The sequence below is a fragment of the Eleutherodactylus coqui genome, chromosome 2 (genome assembly GCF_035609145.1).
Source record: "Eleutherodactylus coqui strain aEleCoq1 chromosome 2, aEleCoq1.hap1, whole genome shotgun sequence".
NCBI lineage: Eukaryota > Metazoa > Chordata > Amphibia > Anura > Eleutherodactylidae > Eleutherodactylus > Eleutherodactylus coqui.
In genome coordinates, this window is record NC_089838.1 from 173,279,963 (window position 1) to 173,307,791 (window position 27,829).

At 41.2% G+C, this 27,829-nt stretch overlaps 1 protein-coding gene across 2 annotated transcripts in view; it reads right to left on the reverse strand.

Annotated features, from left to right (window-relative positions):
* Window positions 1-6,337: 6,337 nt before the first annotated feature.
* PRKAR2B (protein kinase cAMP-dependent type II regulatory subunit beta) overlaps window positions 6,338-27,829 on the reverse strand; it is a 106,693-nt gene continuing 85,201 nt past the window's right edge. For both annotated transcript variants that reach the window (XM_066591938.1, XM_066591939.1), the window contains exons 7-11: window positions 22,773-22,874; window positions 22,616-22,690; window positions 20,985-21,050; window positions 12,544-12,682; window positions 6,338-10,893 (exon numbers count right to left, since the gene is read on the reverse strand). In XM_066591938.1, the coding sequence (XP_066448035.1) occupies window positions 10,760-10,893; window positions 12,544-12,682; window positions 20,985-21,050; window positions 22,616-22,690; window positions 22,773-22,874 (516 nt within the window). In that variant the 3' untranslated portion in view covers window positions 6,338-10,759. The remainder of the gene's footprint in view (window positions 10,894-12,543; window positions 12,683-20,984; window positions 21,051-22,615; window positions 22,691-22,772; window positions 22,875-27,829) is intronic.

Sequence of the window (27,829 nt, forward strand, 5' to 3'; positions counted from 1 at the left end):
AGGCTTGAAATATAAGTCCTACCCCCCAATAAAAGCTCTACTTGTTGTTAGCCGTTTAGTCTTTCACAACCCTCGCCAACCTTAAAGGCGAGATCCCTCCCTGCTTTTCGGGTTTTGCGCTGCTTCTTTCAGTTGTGTGATATCCATGCCAGTATAAGCTTTGACAGTATCAGTAATGTCCTTTGGCATTACAGATTTTTTCTAGCGACTCTGCTCGCATTACATGGCCAACATACACGAGTTTGAGTCTGGCAATCTTGCCCTCCAGTGATATATCGGGTCTTATACGATTCAGGACTTCTCTGTTACTCTCTCCATCCAGGGCATATGCAGCAGCTTTCGCCAGCACCACAGCTCAAACGCATCAATCCTTCTATCAGCTTTTTTCGCGATCCAGCTTTCACATCCATACATAGCTATGGGGCAAACAATGGTTTGCATTATCCTGCGTTTAGTTGCTATGCCAATATGTCTACTTTTCCAGATTTTGTCCATGTTTAGCATCATACTTCGCCCCAATGCTCTAATGCTATCCTACGTTTTATTTCTGGCATCGAAATCCTGCCTTCAGGAAGTGATAGCTGTGATTGGCTGAGCAGCAATCGAAGAACCAATTAATGCAGCGCTTCCTGGAGGCAGGAGTTCTATGCCAGAGATAAAACGTAGGATAGCATTGGGGCTATCCTACAAAAATAAGACCTAGTGTCTCTTTTGGGACAAAAATTAATGTAAGACAGGGTCTTATTTTTTGGGAAACACGGTAATAGGGTCCCCCATAGTGGCCCCAGTAATAAGTGACCTACAGAGTGGCCCTAGTAGTGACCTCCTATAGTAGCTTTAGTAGTAATAGTGTCCCCTACATTGGCCCCAGTAGTAATAAATGACCCCCATGGTAGTAATAGCGACCCCCTTATTGGCCTCTCACGGGGCACCATCCCTACAGACATTCCACTCATGCAGCCTGCAGCTCCAGTCCGGCAGCAGCAGAAGCCACTCTTGAGTCTTTGACTGCTGCCCTCTCCTCTCGGCGTCTGCACTGCGTATAGGACAGCGCATGCAGACGCAGGAGAGGAAAGGGCAGCCACAGACTCTGCTCTGCTCCCGCCAGGTGAGTGGCATGCCTGTAAGGGTTTCTGCATGGCCTGCGAGATACATAAAATGAGGTGGCAGGCGGTGGGCATTGTGCCTGATGTGTGCAGTAAACCATAGCTGGCTCAGGACCAGAACTTGAGATTACTAACTGAAGCTGGACATCTGGAGAGCAAGATGTTGCAATAGATCACAGCTGACTCAGGGTCACAAGTTGAGAATATTGACTGAAGCTGAACATCTAGAGAGCAAGGTGTTGTAGCAGACCACAGCAAATCCAGGAGCGGAGAATAGAGTAGCAGTTCAAGACTATGGAGCAGGCAGACATAAAAGCAACATAAAGTGAGAACAGTTAGTCAGCCAGCAAATTATTTATAATTTACAGCAAGGCAGGAATCGGCATCTCCTGTTATAGAGGCAGGGTATCCTCTGAGACTGAATACTGGAATAAGGATACACATACCTTTACAACCAGCAGCCAGTCACAATAATGATTTTGATCAACTAGGATGATTGTTTCTCCAGTTATGTCATTAGAGTTTGGATGAAAACTTACAAAGTAGGTCATGTGTTTTTCTGTGTCTATAGGTAATATTGCTTCCTACTAAAATACACAGATACATGACTAATCTTTAAAAACACCAGTAAAAAAATATTTACATGGATGAATAAAAATAGCAATAATTCTATAATAAAAGTGCTGTTTATTTATAGAGTTACTCATTACTAATGAAAATTCTTAATTATTGTGAGGCATAACACTCCTGTAATCCAGTACACATTTTTCTTTGATGCACAGATGAGTTAGAATAAATATGTTGAGTGCTATAATACAGTATTTCTAACAATCATATGACTCAATGCATCAATTATTACATTTTAGACTTTCAATAAATCTTACCATGAGTACAGTGGTTAATTCTAACAATGCTGTATTCTTTGTAAGATGCTTTAGTTTGTGTGGTTTAATCTACTGGACGCCATTATTATCTTTTTCAGGTCAGTTTGTAGCTCGTAAAGAACCTAGGGGGCATAGCAAATCCAAATTATACAGACTGAATACTTGTTGGGACATAACAGTTTGGGAAATGAAAAAGTACAGCAATCTGATTTGTTACTGCGGGTAACTTCACTTTTAGTACTTATGCATTAGGCAAGGTATTGCTTGTAGAACAGTTTTAAAATAATAGTAATTCTTATTGAGAAGTCCCTTCTGTACAGTCATGATAAAGTCTTGCACTTCTACCACTTTATCTTAGGGTGTATGGCGCCGCTCATTGTGAATGTCTGTCACTTTGTAATGGTGTATATAAGTGCCTGTCAATCCTACTAATGAGTAATGCATTCCTTCTCATTAGAGTAGGTTGGCAAACAATATACCAATGAAAAAAGGTAATATACATGAACATTTAGTATTATGTGAATTTAAAGGGAACCTGTCAACAATTTCCAGTATGGTAAACCACCTGTACCAACATGATGGTGAAGTTTAGCTTTTTCCAAATCTACTTATCCTATAAGCAATGGCAGCGGAATACCTTAGACAATTGTTTAATAAATTCCCATGCCATATGCTAATAGGGATTCAACGGTCCGATGGGCGGGCTAGACAGAATCTTCTTATACTCAGATCTGTTAAAAACTGCACCCCTCCACCCACGAAGTGGATGACACCTGCGACATTATCCATAGGACAGATGAAGTCTTCCAAGATAGCCAGTGCATGTGCAAATGGCATCCGCTAATCTACGATCTCCCGGCTCATGCGCAAATGACAAGGCAGATCTCAGTAAAATCTCCTGCTGTGCCGGAAGATTGCGGACCAGCATATGCAGAAGATTTTACTCGTCCTGAGAAGATCTGCCCTGCATTTGCACATGCGCCAGCCAGCAATCTCAGGAGACTTCATCTGTCCTGTGGATGATGTTGCAGGTATCATTTACTTCATGGGGTGGAGTTTTTAAAAGAACTGAGTAGGAGAAGATACAGACCAGCCCACCCATCAGACTGCTGCATCCCTATTAGTATGTGCTGCAGGAATGTTTTAAACACAATTTTCTAAGAAATGCTGCTATGACTTATATGATAAGCAGATTTGGGAAAAAGCTAAAACTTTACTATCATGCTGGCACGGACAATTTAACATGCTGGGAACTGCTGACAGGTCCCCTTTAAAGCACATAGTTGTTTGATACACAATGCACAGTTCAGGACAATTCAGCTCCTGAGACGAGAACTCATGGAGGAGCAGCTGTACGACACCGGGATCCATACAATATGGACTTGAATGTATGCAGTGCATCCATACATGGTACTGAGTGGATGTGACCGATACAGTACATCCATACAACAGATATGTCAAAAACTAAATTGAAATTGAATACACGTTATAACATTTCAATACTTTCAGTGCTGAAATAGCAGCAGTTTTAAAGTATTGTAGGACGCCCTTAAGTGATCCTCTGATGTGGTTATGTAGCTGCCATGTTAAAATTCTATGTAACTGATACCTCAGCGCACACTTTTAGGAGTTTCCTAATGGTATGGTATTCTGAGATAGTCAATCGACTTTCATAACTTGTTGCCTTCAAACTGGATAAATAAATAAGGGGTCCAGGAGGTAAGCTTTTGACTTTGGTATTTACTGCGTGTTTTACAGTATGCTTGTCATAGGCAATCACTCTCCATAGCACAGAAGCACATCTGAGAAACAGAACTGCATGTTATAGACAGACATGTGCACGGAAGAGGCAATTGGGAATCATATAGAAATGATAAAGAATAACGTTTGGAAGTAAAAAATAGCAAAATACATATTAAAAAACAATACATATGTGCACTTGGCCTTATATATCCGGTACCAATGGTTTTACAGAAACAGTCCTGAATAAAACTTTGTATCATGTAAATAAGACATTAAACAGCTATTCCTAATTTGTTCATGATTGTACTGTTTACTATCATAATAAAAAGTTGATGTAAGTGGATATATAGTCATCTACATTATACCCCATGACAGTGATTGCATGTCTAGCCATAAGGACTGGCTACTTCCTTAACATCAGGTGGCTGCATGCACCTAATAATTTGCATTGTATACTATTTAAGAACGTTAGCACAAAATTTCATCTTTACCTTATCCTATTCCCCAAATCTATTTATGTGAGAAGTCTAGCAGTGTTCATATCAACTGAGAAGTGAGTGTTGTGTCACGTCCACGAAACGAATATATCATCCAGTCTAGCAATTAATTATATATAAAGAAGCAAGTACACATGAGAGATATATATATTAGCATCCCTACGCTAGGCAGGTAAAGATACGTTTTAAGTTGTCTGAGCCTTTTCTTCAAATATGAATGTTATTTGCCTGTATTCCCAATTCATTTGGCCTGTTGCTTTACATATCTTTAATACCTTTTCTCTCTTCACGATCAAAAACGCATCAAAACCTGCACCAAATTATCCTACGTGACCCTGGCTTTAGGCAGAACCTCACTATTCGCTAAAAATGTTCGCATTTTAATTATTACATCCCTGCAGCAAATAATAATGATAGTGAACAACTTACTGCAGTGAAACTGACCCCTGTAAAATACCAGCGACTCCTATAAACCCCCATAAGAATCTCCATAGCATTAGAGATTAGGGGAACATGTTTTGACTCACTGACTCATTTGTAACAGACTGCCAGCTGCAGGAAGTTAACGCTGCGCTCCACTTGACTTGACACGTGCAGCTGACTTCCCTTTTCTTTCTACTGTAAATTACAAGCAGAACCTTGGAGAATCAGGCTTCTGCAGTCTCAGGGTAATGACGGTCACACACTAGGTATCTGAGACAGGCAAAAAGGCCAACATAGACCACTTTCTAATGACCATCCACTTGTTTTCATGACATGAGCAAGTGTGACAGATAGACAATGGCAGATACCTGTCAAAAAGGTGATTTCATGTTGGATTTTTTTCAGGTGTGTTGGTGCTGCATATGAAAAGTCATTCAGGTCGAGCGACAGATCTGCATCCCATGAATGGAAGCCCAGACCATGCCAGAGATCGTGGCAAAGATCAGTTGGCTGATTTCCTATTTTAACCTGTGGGATTGTTGACCAAGACAACAACCTTCACAGACCAATCGTGTACAACAAATCATTCAGGAAAAAGGCTGTCTGAAATGACTAACATATGTTAGTTCACACAATGATGCACAATAGTACCTATAGATAACAGATCAGGAGTTACATATAAGCCCATGGTTTGGGAATTACCACTTTATTTATTTGCTGTTGCTGAAGTAGCACCAACCTACACTGCAGCACTGTGCAAAGAATATATCACTCACAACAGTCCGTGTTCCCACTAGGGGTCACTTTCTCACTTTGTGCTGTGTTAACTTCATGTCAGTGAACCTCTTTTTTCTTTTTATGTTATGCTGCCCTGGTTTGAATCCAGTTTCATTTTCCTAACCTAAAATACACCCCAATTTGGGAGTCAAAATGCCTATGTTACCCTTGTTGAAGAATTCAGATTGTATTAATGTCTGATGAGCAGCGCCTACTAAGAGGTCATGTTTTATATGGTCTGTGGTATCACCCTGGTGAGTTCCAACTGAAGAATTTCTCCCAGTAGGGCCAGAATAAGTCTTGCAAGCTCTACCACTGGGTTTATATTACCAAGCCCAATGTGATGTTCTGCTCATCATTAGCACAACCAGACAAGGTGAGAGCATTACCTATTTGTTGTTTCATCTTTGTTCTCCTGAATATACTACACCAGGTAATGCCCCTTTGTATTCCTTTCGTCTCTACCTTAAAATTCATCTATTTGCGCAATATGTCTTAACATATATGTCTAGTAATATCCATTGTATTCTTCATGTGCTTGTTCATCATAGAACTTGTCACCGGGATAGGCCTATGTAAACTACGACATCTTTTACACACTAATAGAACAAATGGATGGCCCTCCAAGGCATGCAACAAGTGGAGTCTACTTGTAAGGTTGGAGTGATGTGTGAGCAATAGAGATGAGCGAGCATACTCGCTAAGGGCAATTACTCGATCGAGCATTGCCCTTAGCGAGTACCTGCCAGCTCGGAAGATTTGGCAGGGGGCAGATAGCGGCAGGGGAGAGCGGGGAGGAACAGAGATTTCTCTCTCCCTTCCCCCCTGCTGACTGCCGCAACTCACCTCTCACCCGCGCCGGCAGCCGAACCTTTTCTTCCGAGTGGGCAGGTACTCGCTAAGGACAATGCTCGATCGAGTAATTGCCCTTAGCGAGTATGCTCACTCATCTCTAGTGAGCAAGCATATTGATCAGCTGTGCTTTAAAGGGAACCTGTCACCGGATTTATGCTGTCCAAAGCACAGGCAGCATGGATCTGACAGATATGCATATTTCCACCTCTTGTAGATAGATGTTCTTCTGAAAAGCTTTCTTAAATCCACACACTTAGATGTTTTGACTCCGAGTGCTCGAATCAAAGAGTCAGGCTAAGCCAGGCTGTCCCTGCTCGCAGCATGTTGACTGACAGATCTTCTCCCTGCCTATGTATAGGGAGAGACCTGCCAATCAACATGCCGTGCGTGACGAGAGCCTGGCATGGCCTACCTCTTTGCCTGTTTGACTCGGAAACGGATCTCCTGATTCAAACTTTAAAGTGTGTTTTTATTCTGAAACGCCGCAGAGTTTCAGAATAACACATGCACGGTTCATGCAGCCTGTGGTTTGGGCAGTGTGAAGCTATCAACATGTACCCTTTGATTTCAGAATTCACAACAAGCTCTGGCCACTTTGGCTATATAGTATGTGGTTTTCTAGATTCCTGACTGTAATTATCTGTGAGAGCGCTCCCCAGGACACAATGCAGATGTGATAATCCAGGAACGTGGTAAAAAAAAAAGAACTAGGTTATTTCTCATAAGAGATGGCAAGAAAGAAAATGAAACCAAACTCTATACTCTGAAGTCTGATGCAACATGCGTATTTCTCCACTGGCTGTGTCATACTAATTACACTAAGACAAATACAAGGTGTTACTTCTTCTGTACTTGCTGAATATCTCCTGCAGCTTGTTACCTGATGTTCTGTTCTCACATCTTTGTACTGAATTACTTCATTAGCATCATATCTGTTAGGAAAATGTGTTCTCATCTCTCCTGTGTGCCTTCTGTATACATGTGCATTGTGCTGTATCCAGCATTTATTCTGTGGAATACTCACTAACCTATATTTTGTGAATCTGACGGCACGAAAAGCTGCAGTCGCAAAAACTTTCATCCATACTGTATACTACTACGCATATTCTATGTCTACAGGTTTTGGTTCTATATAATGTTGAATGCATCTACAGTAACCACGGATTTCATATTAACATTCATGTTGCTTTGTCTTCCTGGACTTCTCAACCCTTACAAGCAGGTTTTGATCTCTTTCCTTTGGCCAGAATATTTTGTTAGATCAACAGATTTTTATTGAAAGCCTTTACAAGTATAAAGTGAACATTGGTATATGATACAATAAATTAAATTGCACAAGCTAACTGTAGTCTATTTCTGTCGGTCAAAGTTGACTCTCAAAGGGAATTTTTTTTAAAAATCAACCAACCCTCGTGAGCAGGAAACACAACCTCAGGAGGCCATCCCACTGAAATAGGTCCCACTTTCTTGCAAGACCCATTCTCTAGTGGGGTTTATCTCCCAAAGAATCATCCCTACCCATGTGGCGACCCCTGGTCACAACGTAGGGTTAACCCTAAAACTGGGATAGAAGACAAAAGGGAAGAAAAAGGGGAGGAAGAAGGAGGAAGTGGGAAATAGAGAAAGAATGAGAGAGAAGGGGGGTGAATATGAGGTGCCCTGTGGGCCTTCCCCGTGAATCAAGTTTGATCATTGTGTTTTAAGGTTATGCCATTCTCTAACCATCTCTGGAAAGGAGAGTCTCAGAAGTCTATCCACCTACTCAAAGTTAAGTAAAAAACAGATTAATCCTCACCATAGTGTTATGAGCCGAAACATTGCCATTTATACACAAACTTGCCGACATAACTTGTTAGGTGTTTCTGGGTACTGCTAAGAGCTATTATACAGTGTCTTGATTTAACATTTCACATTCAGTTTCTATTCAATGACCAGCTCTGACATAATAATGAACTAATCTTGCAGCAGGGCTCCAAACATGGGGTAAAAGACAACCCCACTTTGGAACAAATTAGTTGCCACTAGAGTCTTTTTTTTTTCGTAATTCACAAATAACCTATTAGGCTTTATTGATGATATGTCCTGCTTATGCAACAACACCAAAGATAATGTAATTAAAGTAGATGAAGAAAATGATTTGTACTGATGCAGGGTGGGCATTCAGCATTATTCCTGGTGGGCCAAGTAGTCCCAGTGCCACACTTGGGAAATACAAAATGGAAAAGATAATTGGTCCATTAACATTACATTCTTATGAATGAATCTGATTGTTTTCGGCTAGATTTGGCAATATACAGTGGTTCCTCAACATGTAATATTAATTGGTTCTGCGATGATCACTGTATGCTGAAACCATAATGCTAAGGAAAACTAATAATTGGTTCTTAAGCCTGTAAAATGTCTATCACAAGTAATACAAAATAAAGAATGTAAAGCAGATCCTTATATATAACAGTCAGAAAGAGCTACTGGAAGCTGTAAATCCCTTTCTATGAAGAGGACAGGAGCTTCTTCAGGGTCTGTACAGTCCACACAGTATACCTGAAAACTAAAATAGCATCCCCCTCATCTGATGTCCAAAGCAGCTCATCATTGCACAGGTGAAGCCTCTTTTACATGGCACGAGTACAGTGCAAATCACTTTTAGATCAAGCGCTTTGCACGATGATTGTGCTGTGGGAATGCAAGCAGTGAAAATCACCGATTGCATCTTTTCGTGCAGAACTAAAAATCATTGTAGGTCTGCCGCTGAATCTTTTTATGTAAAGAGGCCATCATTCATGATGGCCTGTTTACTGTGAATAGCGGCAGATCTCCGCTCCACCTCCAGTCACTGAGCGATGATGGCTCCTGTGTAAAAGCACAGGAGAGATCATTGCTGGAACAGCTGTGGGGCACTGAAGTGCCTGACAGTCATCCCAAGTAAAAGGGGCTTAAAAAATAGTACAGAATATGTAATACTGCACAGTAGTGTAGAGAGGTGCTACTAGACAGCCAACTGGGCGCTTTACCAGGACACGTGCCACCGATCTGAGCTGTCTATGACATGTATGTTGAATCCCTTTTTGAGTTACAGTGGTCTTTCCCAGGCCATTGTATGTTGAAATTATTGTACCCTGATGCCGCTGTAACATGAGTGATCACTGTAATGCACATGGCGGCTGCCACACTACTGCCGGCATAAGCTTTCCAGAGAAAATACTGCATCCTCCTCTAGCTCAAAATAAGTAACATAAGAAGAGCTGCTTTACATGGTATTTGTGGTTAGGTGGCAGAGATCATGGGAGACGTGCCAGTCAAACAACCTTTAGATTTAAATTATGATGAGCATAAGGGTAGCTGTAGTATCTTCTAAAGACATATGCATTGCTGCCAAAGACTGATTTATACTCTGAATTAAATGGGATTTGTTTTTAAACTTTTGCTTTTACATGAATCTAACTAATTTAGCAAAAAAACTCTTTTAAAAGGACACCGTTAATAAGATGTAGATGTCATACCCCCTAAATATAATGGTTACTTTAGGACATACACAAGGACCTACAAAGGTTATTTTAGGTAAAAAAAAAAAGGAAAACTTCAATTAATATTAAATTGGCTCTGATGACTCTGCCTTGTATTACAGATTGGTGGTGATTTTCATTGTTCACCGTAGTTTCAACATAGTGATAAATCTGCCCCTTGTTTATAGTAACTCTGCCAGCTTCACTTTAAATATAAAAATCACTGCAGATCCAACCCTTTTTTGTGATGAATATTTACTTTTTGGTATTATGTTCATGTGTTAAATTCTTTCAGCAGGATTTGATTATTCTTTATTGTGTTGATGCCATATGAGTACCTTGTAAAACTAACTCTGACGTGAAAGCAAACAATGTGAAAATAAAGCAAAGTACAGTAACACTATATAAAAACTATATAAAAGTGGTGTCCTGTATCCAATCATGTGGCATGCTTACTGGTTCATTTAGTGTATTTACTTTCATTCTAAATGAGGCAATGCACAAAACCATGCTAAGCCTATCTGATTAATAGAACGGCTGAGTTCCTTGTCGGAGGGAAGCATTACATATAGCTGCAGATGTATTTGATCCATTAGTTTAGCATCTACATTTTGGAGAAGATAAAAGTACTGGTCCATCTAGATCAGAATACCTTTTTTTATCTAAATGTTTGCTTAGGGAAGAATTGCAAATTAAATCTATTATCTATAAAATTACAACTTTCCTTAGAGAGAAACCTGCTGTAATAAATTAAAAAGATCAGTTAAAAATATCACAACCTTAAGTGTGATCAGCAAGCTACTGCAAAACAGTCATGGATTGAAAGCTCTTCTGCCACTAAGGGGGGTAATGTTAAAAAAAAATCACAGAAAATGCTTGGCATCTACACAAAAAACAGACACATTCTGTGTGGAATAACCACAACTGTGCTATTTTTTTCTCTCCATGTCTTCTGCTTTGCTGTCTTTTACTCAGGAACTCGGGTCAGTTATGTCCATGTTTGTTCCAAACAATGCAACCAGCTGTTCTTCATAATTTGCAATGTTCCTTTTCATTATCTCCATACATGGTCCCAAGAGCCTTTCAAAAGCTTGCACGTCCATTGCTGTGAGAAAGGAGAACAGAGAGTGGCTAACTCTTCATTGGTACTTTTTTGTAAGGACTGTTTCTTGATAAATATTAATTAGTTTAACCTCTTTGTGACCGCCGATACACCTTTTGATGGCCTCACTAGCTGGGCTTTATTCCACACGGCCATCAATTGACGGCCTTACTGTGAAATAAAGCCACGGGGCTGTGCAGTGTCAAAGCTCCAGGCTCTCACCTACCGGAGGTAGGTGGGAGTCTAGAGCACACACTGGGGGCTGCGGTTTGTAGTCCCCAGTCATCCAATGCCCAATATCTAATAGATATCAGAGACTAAATGAAAGTACACAGCGGAGCACAAATGGTGTGCATTTCAGCTCCCCTCAGCAATCGGATCGCTCTGGGGGGGGCTTTAACAGCTTATCTGAAGCCTGCTACAGTGCTCCACTGCCATCTTGCTTCCCGACGTCACGTCTCCGTGCACTGCGCCTGCACCCGCTGGCGGAATGGCGGGCACAATAGCAGAAAGAAACCCGGGAAATTTGAAATTTCTCTTCTCTTCACTACCAAAGGCAGCAGAAAGAAAAGAGAAGACACTGGGGGCTGCGGTTTGCAATCCCCAGGCACGAGGTCGCTATTATCAGTGATAATAGTGACCTTGTGCAAAGTAAAAAAAAAAAAGTTTTAAAAAAGTTTAAAAAGTAATGTTAAATTTGTACCTCTCCTAAATTGCAAAAAAAAATCTAGTTTTTCCAATATGCTTTCATAATAAAGTAAATAGATGGAAATATACATGTCATCCAAAATGTTTACAGTATGTTTGTCCATATTTCACATGTTGCAGTTAAAAATATAAAAAAATGAAATTTAAAAAAAAACTTTTCCTCAATTTTTGCATTTTTAATAAAAAATAAACAAATTCTATCGGACTATTTATAGCACCTAAATGAAGTACAATGTGTGGCGAAAAAACAATATCAGAATTACTTGGATACATTTCCAATCTGTATGACCAGAAGCACACTCCTATTCAAAGCAAAACACTTGCTGAGGCCCTTGCATCCTTCTGCCAAACACCACTCAGAAGTCAGAACCCATACTTCTATATAGATTATCCCAATATAATCAAGAAAAAAAAAAGAGTAGTAGCACATATGGTGCAAAAAAATTAAAAGTCCATTTTATTCCTCCAGTTAAAATCAGCGACGTTTCGACTTTGCCAGTCTTTATCAAGCTCCATTCTTTGCCAGTCTTTATCAAGCTCCATTCTTTGCCAGTCTTTATCAAGCTTCATTCTTTGCCAGTCTTTGTCAAGCTTGTTTAAAGACTGGCAAAGTCGAAACATCTCTGATTTTAACTGGAGGAATAAAATAGACTTTTAATTTTTTTTGCACCATATCTGCTGCTACTCTTTTTTTCTTGATTATATTAGAATTACTTGAATATGCAAAACCTTTACAGAGTTATTCTATGTTAAATTGACACATCAGATTTCCAAAATTCGGCTCCGTCACTAAGTCGCAAACAGGCCTGTTCACCAAGGGGTTAAGGAAAATACATTTACTCCGTTTCCTTGCATATGCATTGGACAGTAAAGTGTCTCTAATATATTATAAAACTACTTATGTCACAAATAATACTCTGCTACAAATAATAACATTTATGTTACCTAAACACTTTACACTCCCAATAGCGTATGCTGAGGCGGCTCTAGGTTTGTTGGTCACCAAGGCAAGTTCTCCAAAATACTGCCCTCTGGAGTAGCGAGCAATTTCAACTGCTTCGTTCTGTTCCACATCTGCTTTACTCTGAAAATAAAAAAATACACCCTGAAATGTTGGCATTTCAAACAATACGCAGTAATCTTTCACGTGTATTCTCAGCTAGAATGAAGAAGCCACACAGCTAGTAAATAGTGATGAGCGAGCATTGCCCTTAGCGAGTACCTGCCCGCTCAAGAGAAAAGGTTCGTCTGCCGGCGGCGGGCAGGGAGCGGCGAAGGACAGCGGGGAGGAACGGAGGGGAGATCTCTCTCCCTCTCTCCCCCCCGCTCCCTCCTGCTCACTGCCGCAACTCACCTGTCACCGAAGCTTCTCTGCAGAGCGGGGAGATACTCGCTAAGGACAATGCTCGATCGAGCAATTGTCCTTAGCGAGTATGCTCGCTCATCTCTACTAGTAAAGTATACAGCAATCCTACATTGGTATTCCACTTACATTTCTTCATTAAGACTATGAAAACAAATAATAATAAAACAACATTTAATATCAGCCATAATTTTAAAAAAACGTAATTTAAATTGAATACAAACGGATTATTATCATTAATAGTTCAAATGATTACACCACTATGGTACTAAAACATATTCAAACAATGCAAATAATTGATTACTGTTCTGATGTGTCAGTAAGTAATGTTTGAGAGCTTTCAATCAATTACCAGCTGAAAAACTAGACCTGCACCAAAACACAAGATGAATGTAACTGTTACCTATTGTCCTCTATGACTCACATCCAAAATGCTGAAACACTCATGGAACCAGGCCATGGTCTAATATACTGTATGTTTCAATGTACCACAATACAGCAAAATAGAACAATTGTAGAATATTTTTGGCAATGTACAGAAAACTATATTAGGCAAGTGAATCTTCATATTTTATTCTGCCATGACTTCCTTGTATGCATTCTGAACAATTGACCTTTACCAAGAGCACTTGAAATGACACAGAGGTATTTGGGAGGGGAATTTCGTAAAGTTTAGACTTTATGATGTATTTCCAGACCATAACTTCCACAAAAAAAGAAAGCCTATGGTAAAGAATAATCCACAGGACCTGTCAGACTTGTTATATGTTAAACAGTAACATATAAAGCAATAAAAGACACACGCATATTTAGAACTTTAACCTATTTAACATCACATGCCACAAATGTATGGTGCATGGTCCTGGGCTTTAAACGCGGCACCATTGTAAATCTACGGTGCAGGTTCAAAGCTCCTACAGTCACAGAAAGCGAGAACCCCACGGAGAAGACCGTTTATAATCGCCTTTTCTTCTCTTTTGCAGCCTACATAGCTCTGAATAGAGAACAGCAATGCCCCCTGCTATGGCAGAGCAGACCAAGATCAACTCTGCCAGTGACTAATGAAAAGACAGGGGACTGTTTTTCCCTGTAAACGGCTACGGATGTCCCAATTATAATTGAAAACGGCAAAGTTTAAAAAACATGTAAAGAATTAATGTCCTCAAGAGGTCCTCTATGACCTCATGAGTGGCATACTATGTTACGATTATATACAATCATTGGTTTTATGAAAAAGAAATGATATATTATATATACTGTCACCACAGCCACCTCAGTCACACAAGACTATAGATAGATATTATGTATCAAAGCAAAATAAGGAATCCATTCAAATACTTTGTTAGTGTACATTTGCAAGTTTAAGCCCATAAGGATGCGGCCATTTTTTTTTTACATTTTCAGTTTTTCATCCCCACTTTCAAAAACTGATAACTTTTTTTTTTTTATGAGACAAGTTAAATTTTTCGATGGCACTACTTAACCCGTTAGGCCCCATGTCCACAGCTGAGAACCCTTCTCCCCTTTTGACGGCGCTGCAGAATAAAATCCCTTAAAGGTCTCGGTCAAAAAAGTATGCGAGATCGTTAAGGGGTCATTGTACCTAATAATGTACTGAAAAACTTTTTAAAAATTCTAAGTGGAGTGAGATGGAAAAAAAATACAATTCTGACTTTTTTGGGGGTGGGTGGGGTTCTTGTTTTAATTGTGTATACACCACTGCAAAAAATATATGATAACTTTGTTCAGTGGGTTGGTACAATTGCGACAACACAAAATGTATATAGTTTTTTTTGTTTGTTTTTTTGGCGTACTGTTTTACAAAAAATATATCTTTGAAAAAAAATAAAATAATTTTCTGCCTCCATCTTCTGACAGCCATCACTTTATTATTTTTCCATTGACATAGCTGTGTGGGGGCTTGTTTTTGCACAACATCCTGTAGTTTCTATTGGTACCATTTTGGAGTGCATACGACTTTTTGATTGCTTTTTATAAACTTTTTATCATGGGGGCGTGGTGACCAAAAAAAAAGCGCAATTCTGATGATGTGTATTTTTTTTTCTGACCACGTTTACCTTACGGGATTAAGAATTCGTTACTTTAATAGATCAAACTTTTAAGGCCTTAGTCAGACGGGTGTTTTTTCGCGCGATTTGCGGATCGCATGACGGATGCGCATCCGCAAATCGCGTGACCGGTGCCCGAAAATCGCCCGAAAATCTGCTCCTAGCCGCGTTTCATTAGAAACGGGCCGGAGCTGTCCAGCGCATTCCATTCAATGGAGCCGGCAATACAGCGGCTCCATTGAAAGCAATGCGCTGCGGGCGAGTGTTGGATGAATTGTCGGGAAGGGCTTAAGTATATAAGCCCTTCGCTGCAATTCATCCAGAAAAGTGTTAAAATAAAAAAAATATACATACTCACCTGCTCCCGGCAGCCGGAGTTCCACGCGGCCGGCCTGCAGTGGGTGTGAAGGGGGTGTGAGTCAGACCTGCCCCCTGATTGGCTCAGCGCTGAGCCAATCAGGGGGCAGGTCTGACTCACACCCCCTTCACACCCACTGCAGGCCGGCCGCGTGGAACTCCGGCTGCCGGGAGCAGGTGAGTATGTATTCTGGATGAATTGCAGGGAAGGGCTTATATATTTAAGCCCTTCCCGACAATTCATCCCGCGCACGCCGGCAGCCCATTGCTTTCAATGGAGTCGGCTGTATTGCCGGCTCCATTGAATTCAATGGGCAAACATCGTTCTTCTCTGCCACAGCTGTTACAGCTGTGGCAGAGAAGAATGATTTGTCTTCTATATGTTCTCAACGGGGTCGGCGCTGCTGCCGCCGGCCCCATTGAGCGCATATAGAGAAGAGAACAGGAATCGCAGATCTCAGATAGGTGCGATCTGCGATTTCTGTTCTATAATTTATCGGACGAGCGCATAAAAAGCGCTCATGTGTCCGATATCATTGCAAAGCAATGGTTTTATAAAATCGCCGGACGCATGCGCATGCGCAAATCGCGCAAAAAAACGCCCGTCTGACTAAGGCCTAAAGATGCAGGGATACCAAATATGTTTTTTTTAATTTTGATTTCTTTATGATAAGAAAAAGGGTTTCTTAACTTTTATTAGCTTTTATTTATTTTTTTACAATAAAACTTTCATTACTTGACCTTCTATGACTTGAACTTGCGATGGTTTGATCGCTCCTGCAGTATTAGGTAATAATATATACAAATACTGAACCTCCATGAAATAATTTTTTTTTTACTAGTTGTACAGATTCCTTCTAGTGAAACAAAAAGGCCTCAAAAAATTCTACAGATATTTAAAAGCATCGCAATGTATCACTGCAAAAATTATGAGTTGGCTCAGAAAGTGGGCTTATAGAATTTGATCAAAATATGTACTAACAAGCTCATGTTCATCTTTGATAAATGTTGCTTAGCAGCAACAGATGACAGTAAAAGTTGAATATGGGGACAATGGGGGAAATTTATGAAAGAATTTGTACATTTTTATCTAAAATGCTCCTTTTTTTAGTCTAAATGACACATGCATTGTATATAAACCTCATAAGCCTATTCTAAATGATTTATGCCTGGTCACGTCACTTTCCTTTTTGTCTAAATTTGTGTGCTTAGTTTAGATGGCACAGCTATTCACACTGATTTATAATGTGTAAATTGTTTAAATAAAATTTTTTTTCACACCACATAAAAAGAAGGTGTCACGTTGTGCTTCTGGGAACTGTAATTCTATGGGTTTTCAGGTGCACACTGCTGCAGGTGTGAGATGATTGAGCTGGTCATTTGTGTAATGCTCCAGCCAGCCAATCACCACCAATCTTCTGCACATAAATACCGGCACCTCTTACTAGAGGGCGCTGGTTATTTATTCATTATCTTATCACCTCTCAGAACTCTGTGCTTGGACTCATGCATGTTCTGCTTTGGTGTAAGCTGCATGTATGAGGTTCTGGGGGGGATTCCCTTGTCTGTTTGTTGGTATGAAAAGTGACATGTTCAGTGTCTATTTGTAGGTGTTTAGAAATCTGATGTAAATTGTCCTATTCAATGTGTGAGTTGCATTTTCCTTGTCTTGTGTTCCTGCCTGTTACCATCTAGGATGGTTCTAGCATAGGCCTGTCCCTGATGGGACAATCGCCCCGCTTGTAGCCAGGACTCCCTTTTTGGGTTTTAGTTGTCTTGTTAGAGTAGGGACTAACAAAACGACAAGGACCCTTGACGTGTGCTTGTGAGCTTAAGTATTCTGGCCAAAATAAAACCAATACATTGTATGTACTAACTTATTAGATATTTCCATTTATCTGGGTGTTGTGGTACATGGGTAAGTATTTTGGCATCTGTTGCCTGTTGTTGTTGTTTATATGCAGGTTCTGGTTTATGTTCGATGTTGGTGTCCAGCGTGTATGCACGTTCCTTATTCCATTTTCCTCTCTCCAGCTCTTCTTTTAAGTGGCGTCCGGTTAGGCTGTTGTTCACACAGCCTGCATGGAGATAACAGAAGGTATCTGTGCCCAATTTAACATACTGCGTGCAGTACATTGAAGAATTAGGCACATATTAGGCATACGCATAGCCAAAAAGTCGCAAAAAATAATCACAACCAAATTGTACATATGATAAATTTCCTCCAATGTTCTTCTCTTTTTTTAAATAAGCTTAACTAAAGAGTAGAGATATCATTCAAATAAAACTACCAAAATTAAGAATTTACGACACACATCTCCTATGAAATAAGCAGGTTTTTCAACTAACAGCACACATGTGAGTTCATTCAGCCTTTCTATCCTATTGGCTTTTCACTACAAACCATATTTTACTACCATGTGGCTTTTAGATACATCTTTGCCAAATGGCAATACATTGTGTTCCCCTCCATACCAGAATATCAATCACAGCCACAGACTGCAATCTGTAATTTTCTGACAGATCCTAAGGGAAAAAGTCAGTGCTAATTTGTAATTGCCTTTCAGCCCTAACATTCATTTAGATGGCTCCCATGACTAAGCAAAGTGATTAAGGTATGATCATATTAAAGGATTATTTCCAAAATAGACCTTTATTACCTATCCATGGGATAAAAGTCAAATCGGTGGCGGTCTCACCACTGATACCACCACCCATCCTGAGAACAGAGATCCTGGGAGTCCCCATCCTGCTGACTGTAGGCTCACTGCCTCAAACCCCATTACCCCCCAGCAAGGAGGAAATTGAATGGAGTGGCGTTCAAGCTTGCACGGTGCAGCTCCATTCATTTCATGGGGATAATGGAAATAGCAGAGTACATGCGCTTGGCTATCTCCCACAGTTCCACTGAAGATAAATGGAGTGGCACCATGCATGCTCAAGTGACGCTCGATTCAATCCCCTCCTCAGACTGCAAAGGGAGAAGTCAGCCCACAGTGAAGGGAAAAAGGGGAGACAGGACCCATATTTTCAGGATTGGAGGTGGCTCAGCAGTGAATTCTTTATCACCTATCCCGTGGATGGGTGATAAAAGTCTACTTAGGAAATAACCCTTTAAGGATTGTGATTTTAGCAATTTCCTAATATTTGTTGAAAGAGGACTCTAAACATAGAGCTTATTTTTAAGGGATTTTCCCACTAGTACTAATAACTTTTTATATTTCATATTACATTGGAGATCACAATGTTTAAATTAACCTATTAAAACATTTTTGGAATGTGGGTGAAAAGCCACCATGCTACCCCTATTAACAGGCATTACTTGTAAAAAAAAATTAAGAACCTAAGAGGAGTTTTCAGAATCGAAACATTATATGTGCATGATGTCCTAAACATATTGCCGACCTGTCATTGTCCCTTGTACCACTACTAGGGGTAACTCACTGTCATATGAACTGCCCCACCCAGTTCATCACACCAGCAATGGGGACAGTGTGTCGCTCCACAGCAAAGGCAAGATTGAGGCACTCAACTCTAGGTCTCTAGACACGAACACGTCCATTGTCAGCGCCCAAACTAAACCTGGATTCGTTGCTGAAGACAACCAGGTTCCACTCCATAGCAGTCCATTTTTGTCATTCACAACACCATTGCAAACAGAGGCGATCGTTGGTTGCTATCAAAGACAGTACACATAACAGGCAACCTTTCAGTCAAGGGCCTGCAAATGGTGTTGCCAAACATAAGGGCATGTAACGATGGAGCTGATCATGCTTCTTGGACGATCCTCTCTGCTTGTAGTCTGTTCGGGGCATTCTAAGCCTGGTTGCCTTGTGTGCGTGCCCTCACACATCCACTTGTCCCAACACCCCCTAACAGTATGTTCAGAACAGCCTAGATGGCGGGCAATTCGTCGATACAACCATCCAGCTTCACACATTCCAATAATGCCCCCTTCTCAAACTCTGTTAACTGGGCGAAAACTCTTTCCAATCCAATGTCGGGGCTGTCCCGACATCCTCATTTTTCTCTATAGCTCCGATGTCGGGACAGACCCGACATGCTGCTTCTGCAGTGCTTCCTTCCCCGCTCTGCTGCCGGAGGCCACCCGACACACTTATGTGAGTAAATGAGCCCAAAACAGCGCTGGATTCTTCACTGAATGCCAGATGTTCATTCTCCCCTGCTCTGCTGCCGTGTATTCTCCGGCAATAGAGAGGGCAGAAAGCACGTGGGGGCATTCAGTAACTGAAGAATTGAGTGCTGTTCAGTGCTGTTTCCAGCTCACTTACTCACATAAGTGTGTCGGGTGGCCTCCGGCAGCAGAGTGGGGGAGGAGGCGCATGGGGGCATTCACTATCAGCACTGATCAGCGCTGGGCTCTTCATTTACTGAATGCCCCCACGTGCTTTCTCCCTTCCCTATTGACAGAGAATACACGGCAGCAGAGCAGGGGAGAAAGAACATCTGGCATTCAGTAAATAAGGAATCCAGCGCTTATCAGTGCTGTTTCCAGGTCACTTACATAAAAGTGTGTGGGGTGGCCTTCAGCAGCAGAGCGGGGAAGAAAGCACATGGGGAATTCAGTAAATGCAGAATCCAGTGGTGATCGGGGTTTCAAGTTCACTCACATAAGTGTATTGGGTAGGCTCCGGCAGCAGAGCGGGGAAGGAAGCACATATGGGCATTCACTAAATGCAGAATCCAGCACTGATCAGCGCTGGGTTCTTCATTTATTGAATGCCAGATGTTCTTTCTCCCCCTGCTCTGCTGCCGGAGCCTACCCAACACTTACACGATGCTTTCCCGCACAAAATAAATTGGAGCTGGGGAAAATGCACGTGGCCGATAAATTGGATTGGAAAGGGTTAAATTGCATCATAGAGGCGTCTAGTAGTCAACAAGCTCTACACAAGAGAAAAAGAGGTCCAGTACACACAAGTAGCCTCTCAGAGCCTTTTTATAAGTCAGGGGGGAATCACTTGTATGGTTGCAGGTGGCAAGACCATCCATCCAATCACGCCACAACTCGAATCATTGGCATATCCGTCTGAGATGTAACTGAATGCCGTGTTTTGCAGCAAAATGTCAACTCCTTCTAGGTTTTTTTTTGACAGAGTGTATATGGTAAATTAATTTGATTTGACATGTATGAATGGTGTAGGCATCAATAACTGGACTCTCAGTGACCATGAGTTGCTCGGCCCTGTCTTCACAGTTGTGAGTCTGCTGCACATGCACAGCTACTCTCTATAGAACTTCATGGGGAATATGCAAACAGCCAAGTGGGCTGATTAATCTACTTCCATATTTCCAAAGGACTTAATTCAACAGAGAGAATGCATTTGTCGTGAACTCACAGAGGAACTGGCACCCCATTTTTTAGTATTGTTGTTTTTTTCTGCAGTCTTACCTCTGCTTATCACACACTGATGGCATATAACATGAATATGCCGTTAATGTTCATTGAGAAAAAAACCTCTTTAAAACAAGATCACATTTTATAGTAAAGTTTGCTTAAAATTAACGACATGAAAACTATTGCTCATTAGTTATGTTTGTTTCTTTATAAATGAAGAGAGCAATATGAATAATACCTTGCTTTTCATTGTTATTTTCACTTCCCCACTCTCGACAATAAAAAAACTGTCTGCTCCATCGCCCTGTGGGAAAAACATAATGGACATAAGAAATCAATATTTCTGTCAGAAACATAACCAAACCAAAATGCAAGTTCATTATCCAGTAACAATAAATAATCAGTGTGATAACACACCTACGCCACTATACGGGTCATATCCACTGTGTTATGGCAAGATACATGTATCATCTTTGGGATGGGCACTTCTAAGACCTGTTTCTGCTAATAAAGTGCCAAAAAATACCTGAGCTAATACATGTTTGAAAATCATATTGTTGGTTTCCTTGATGAAAGTGAATGAAAATGACAGATTTTGATTGTAAACTTAAAGGAGTTGTCTGGCCACACAGGGTAAAAATTTTTATAATGCTGCTGCTTTCCTTTCAGTAAGGATAGTAACAGACAGCATACAGGGGCTCAAACCGGCCAGTAGATCAGCTGCAATGTCAGTTTCTTACCTTAGACTCTGATGTTCACTGCAGCTTTCAAAGATGGCGCCTCTGTGCTGCCTTCTCACATGCTCTGCGCTCTCCCTCCTCTGTGTGCGCGCTCCCGATGGTAGTAAGAGACATGAAAAGGCAGGATTTCCCTCAGCTCACGTCCTAGCCCCGCCCACGACACGCCCACCTCTATTGAACTGCTCTACAGTCTCTGCCCGCCCAGGCCCCGCCCCCTGCTAAAGTAAAGTAAAACATTTCCCCACACACACATGCCCTCATAGTGCCCCTCTCACAATGACCCCCCCCCACTTCTGTCAGCCGGGTCCATGCACATACACATCACTGCACCCCCCCCCCTGCACACATCCATCCATCCATTCCTCCATCTCTCCCTCTCCACACCCCCCCCCCCTTCCCCCGGGACTTCTGTCAGCCGGGTCCGTGCACACACACACATCACTGCACCCCCCCCCCCCCCCTGCACACATCCATCCATCCATTCCTCCATCTCTCCCTCTCCACACCCCCCCCCTTCCCCCGGGACTTCTGACAGCTGGTCTCCAGACACCACGAACACACACATCACTGCACCCCCCCCCCCTGCACACATCCATCCATCCATCTCTCCAACTCCTCCTCTCCAACATTTCCAACATTTCTCCCCTTCTCCCCTTCCACTTACTTTTAAAGTCCCGATGGTGTCTCCTTGGCAGCAGCGGCAGGCAGACACTCACTCCGCTCTGGTATATGAAACCAGGAAGTGAGTGTACTGCGCATGCGCCGACCGGCGGCGCGCGTCCCCTGCAAAGATTAGGGAAAGAGCGCGGTCCCGGCGGAATAACCAACGACTGCGCATGCGCGGAGGGGAAGAGACGCGTTCCCGCACCGACGAGAGCTGCTGCCGGCCCGACAAGAAATGCAGACGATTTCTTGTCGTAACCTGGGACGACCGAGGGTCAACACAGGGGGGGGGCACCCCTTCAGGTAAGTCCAAAACTTCTGTTTGCTTCATTTTCCATGCACAATGTATATTACAAAGTGCATGGAAATGGGCAAACAGAAGTAATGAGATATGATGTTTCTGGCCAGACAACCCCTTTAAGTATAAAAAAAACTAAATAAAAAGGGATTTAAAAAAAAAAAATACCTGAGCGATAATTTGTTCCCCGTCACCGTAGGCTTTGGTGTCTATGACATCTACCACCTTTAAACGTTCTGATAGCTGAGGAGAAATTTAAAAATTAAATAGTTGTTGCAAGGACATACCGAAATGCAGATTTCCCTCTCCTCACCCCAAAACTTACTTCTAAAGACTTTAGGAATGGCAGGGATTCAATAAAGTTTTCATACATTCTTCTCTTTTTAGCATTGTTTTTTACAATAATTCTTCGAAATGTAACTCTGTCCTTTAATTCAGAAAAAAGGAAAAGAAAGATTAATCATTCAGTGTTGAAGACAATATACAAAAAGCTAAGACCATATTATGGATATGTGTTGTAATAATAATATTTATTTGTATAGCTCCAATTCATCCCGCAGTGCTTTCGAGGCACATAGGGAACACAATACGAAAATTACAGAAATTACAAGAGTTATATATGGTATTTAATTATTTGGAAACAAAGAGGGTAGGGGTGATACAGAAGGTACAGGGACAGGAGGTGGAGCCAGGGGAAACACAGCAATGCGACGATAACATGCGATATACAGTTTTTAGGACACAAACGGGGTGGGGGTAGTAAGGAGGTCTGGGGGCAGGAAGTGTGCATAATAGACAAAAGTGGAAAGCCATAGGAAGGGGCAGGGAGCATATTGTGGGGGTGGGGAACTAGATCAGGAGTTTTGGCATGCTACTTTGAAGAGGTATGTCTTTAGGGTGAGTCTGAAGTTCCGTGCGTCCGGAATTGTCCAGATGTTTTGGGTAGAGCATTCCAGAGGATTGTTGCTACTCTAGAGAAGTCCGAGAAGTGAACATGTTAGGTTCATATTAGAGGGGTGTTTAGTCTGAGTGAGTTTGCAGATCGGAGCGTGTGACCTGGGTGATGGTTTGGAAAGGAGGGAAGCGATGTACAACGGTGTGGCGCCATGGAGAGCATTGTGGGTGAGGATGATGAGTCTGAATTGAGTGAACTGTAGTGGATGGGCAACCAGTGCAACGACTAGCATAGTGCAGAGGCGTCTGAGAAACGGCTGGATAGGAAGAGGAGTCTAGCTGCCGCATTTAGTATGGATTGGAGAGGGGGAGAGTCTGGTGCGGGGAAGGCCATTGAGCATGGAGTTGCAGTAGTTGAGTCGGGAATGGATGAGAGCGACAACAAGTCCATAATACAGGACATATAGAATACTATGGGTCCATACTATATCTCTGCATTCCTCTGGTTTTATGAACAGTCATATGGAGTTTTCCATGTAAAATGTGTAAAGAAATGAAAATAATGTAGATGGCTTTATATGCCCCATTGTAGAACAGTTTTTTTGATAGGAAAATGAAAGCCACTATAAGGATCTATACATTGCTGTGTGCATGAGCTCTTACGTGCAATTTTATTTCATTCTACATAGCTATGCAATGTTATATACAACAAGAAAAATTAAGGATATGTACTTTAGCTACACCTTGAACATTTTCACAAAATTCCAAATCCTTACACCATTCAATTAAATTTGTTTGCGGTATAAGCAGGTAACCACTGTGTAGCAGTGTTGGTAGAATGCAACAGAGGGGAAATTGGTGGGAAATGCTTGAATTGCTTTAGAAAGATTTATGAGGCAACTATTACTTTGCACCACTAGGGGGTGTTCAGCAGCTTGCAGTCATAACATTCCAGTAAAAATAATTTGTTTTCAAGTAATTGTGCCACTTTTACAGACCAATCTGAGGGTATGGCCCCACATTAGCAGTGGTCACAAAATCAGTCCGTGATGCCACAGTAATACCACAGTATTACCCACAAAAGTTTTGGAAACCAGCTTGGCATACCCCTGGCACTTAAATACTTTACTACATATTCAGCATTGCCTCAAGAGACATGCAGGGGGTCATATTTTAAACTTACAGCAATTCATGGTTTCAATATACCCCCACATGCCAATGCACCTACTTGACTGGTGGTTTGTCCTAAATGCCTAGAACCAAAGACCAATATAGCACTTAGTATTAGATCATGCCCAGCTGGCAAAAAAATTAGGGTGAAGTGAAGTGTCTCGTTGGACATACATGACATATAGATCTTCCTTAGGCTACAAAGGTCAATTTATTTCAACACATGCCAAGGGACAAAAGGTTCCTATTATCATTCGTGTAATACATTTGGTAGCAAAAAAAGTGTGTCCTGGCTCCAAGATTCAGTTCAAACTCTCAAAGAAGTGATTACCCAGATAACATACCTCCTAAATATGGATAGCTTGGAGACAGATATTTTAAAGGAGCGGGGAATCCTTATTTGTGGTTCTCGCTGCACAAGAAATGACCTAACGAGGCCATTATGATACTGCTCCTGATATTTGACTTCTGATGGTGCTTAAACTTTGAGGAGACTAAAAATACATTAAACGTAGCTATGCTTTAAAAAAACATTTGACGCATATCAAAGGTTTTGATTGCTGAGAGTCCAAATGCTGAGACTATTTCTATTGAGTACAGTGTAGTATACTAACGGTCAAACACATCTTCCAGTTCCATTGATGGGCAAAAAAATGTATAAAGAAAGTCAAAATTTGATTTAAAAAATAGAGTAAAAAACAACACATTTTACCTAAAGAAAAACAAAAAAACCCAAAGACCTTTATGGCTAAAATGAAAAAAACCTTAGGTATTGCTGTTTTCATGATGATTTGTACTATGAGAATGTTCATGTACGCTATCCTGCACAGTGAACGGCGTAAAAAAAAACAACAATGCCAGAATTGCTATTATTCATTCGTCCACCTCCTAAAACACCACGATCAAAAAGTTACATATAACCCAAAATGGTACTAATTTAAATTACAACTTGTCTTGTAATGCACAAAACCTCACACAGCTCATTTGGCAAAATAATTAAATATTATGGGTTGTGGAATGGGGTGACACAAATGCAACGATTTTAAAAAGTAATACAGAAATAAATTTGGTGTTGCCATAATCGCATGACCCAAATAGTAAATTTAACATATGATTTATACCACATGGTGAGTGTTATTAAAAAAATGCCATAATTGCTGTTTTTGGTTCATCTATAAAGTGATCGAAAAGTCATAAGTACTCCAAAATGGCATCAATGGAAACTGACGAAAAAAAAAGATCTTGCACAGCTAGATTGGTGAAAATATTAAAAATGTTATAAGTCTTGGAATGTGGCAGTGCAAATGTAACTTTTTTTAAAATGTTTTTATTGTGAAAAGTAGTAACACAGAAAAAACTCTAAGGCCTCTTTCACACGAGCGTATATCGGCCGCCGTTTTCACGGCTGGCCAATATACGCTATGATCTGATGCTAAACTCACTCCCCCTTCTCTCCGAGTGTTTGCAATGAGGGGGCAGGGCAGGGACAGAGCTAAGCTGCTGGCAAGATGCGGGAGCTTAGCTCCACCCCCTCCCATTGCAAACAGCCAGACAGGAGGAGAGAGGTGGTGAGCCGGGGAGTGGGAAGGAGGAGCGGCCCAACGGCATTGCGGGCTCGGCGTGTATGCCCTGGGGCCTGTGCCGTCTGAACGGGTGCACAGAAGTTAGATTTGTGCGTCTGTCAGCACGTTTTTACGATGCCACTGGGCGCAATAAAAACACCTACAGCCGTGAAAAAGAGCCCTAAATGTAATATTGCCTTCATTGCATTGACCCGAAGAATAAAAGTAGCATATGATCATTAACACCGTACAGTGAATTCCATTTAACAAAGCAAATGGTGGAATTTCTAGGATTTTTTTCCCAACCCTTTAAAAACTTACTAAAAGTTAAAAAATACATTATATGTACCACAAAGTGGCTATGTCAATAAAAAAAATAATAATGCTATGGTTCTTTGAAAGCAACTTTGAATATAAGAAACAGAAAAACTGCTTGATCATTAAAGAGGTTGTGTGATTACAAAAAAATAATAATAGCTGACCATGTGGGAAAACAAAAAAGAGGGCATGCTCAGCTGCCTTTGGCCCCCCCAGGAAGAAAGCAACTGACTGGCTCCTGTGGCCTTGTCCTCTGGAAGTCAGGTGACGGCTGTGTCCAAACAGAGGGCGCAGCATCCCGTCCCAAACTCCTGGCATCATTGCACCCATGATGCGAGTGCTGAAACCAGGAGTTCAGAAAGTGATGCTGCGGCCTCTGATTGGCTACAACAGTCACGTGACTTCCAGAGGACGTCTGTGCCAGGTACCTGGGATGGGGCATTTGGAGCTGCTAAGTTGTATCCCGGGGACAAAGACAGGTGAGTATGCCCTCTTATTTTGTTTTACCCCATGGCCACCTGCTATACATAAAAAGCTTTTTTTGTAATCACACAACCCCTTTAGGACACAAAATAACCCAGTCTCTAAAGGGTTAAAGGAATTAAGAACACGTGACTATTTACAATCATGTTAATAGCTGTGTGGTCTTGCAGATAAAACTGCAGTATTTCTGCCAAAATTGTAGAGCCAATAGATTTATTTCAAAACCCAGCTAGCGGGGCTTTTCGCCAGCATGCAGCCCCTATGTGCGACACTACCTAACACGCAGGAACGATATCCCTGGAGTAATCTCCGTCATCAATAGCTGGCATTAAGGGCTCATTCAAATTAGCGCTATTTTCACGCTGCTATGAGTAAACAGCGCTGCTTTAGTGCTGAAAAGATCCCGTGAACGGGCTACTTCTTTTCGATAATTTTTATTGGGTTTTATAATAAACAGAGAGTAAAAGGAAGTTGACATATTTGTTGTGTTAGATTACAATTCTGTACCGCGACATAAATATTTTAAAACTGCAATGTGTTGCTGAATAGTAATGAGACTAATGTTCCTTCTTACAAAAGAAAAGAAAATAGTTGCCAGGTTAATGCAGTGCATCACCTGAGTACTAGATATTAACTATCAACCAAAAACTAGAAACTTATTTGTACCACTTGAAGATTTTTATTTTATGGCAAATGGATCTGTTAGGGAAAGAGGGGGGGTTAAGGCATGGAGATATAGGAAGGGTGGTATGAGGAGGGATTTGTATGCTAGTTAGTTGAGGGATGATTTGTCAGACAAATGTTCCATTTGGATATAAAGGAATCGATTGTTCCATTTTGGTCTGTCAGCATTTTTGCATAGGTGCAGTTGGATGAGACTATAAAGGCTATTTACAGTGGGGGGAAAAGTATTTAGTCAGATACCAATTGTACAAGTTCTCCCACTTAAAAAGAT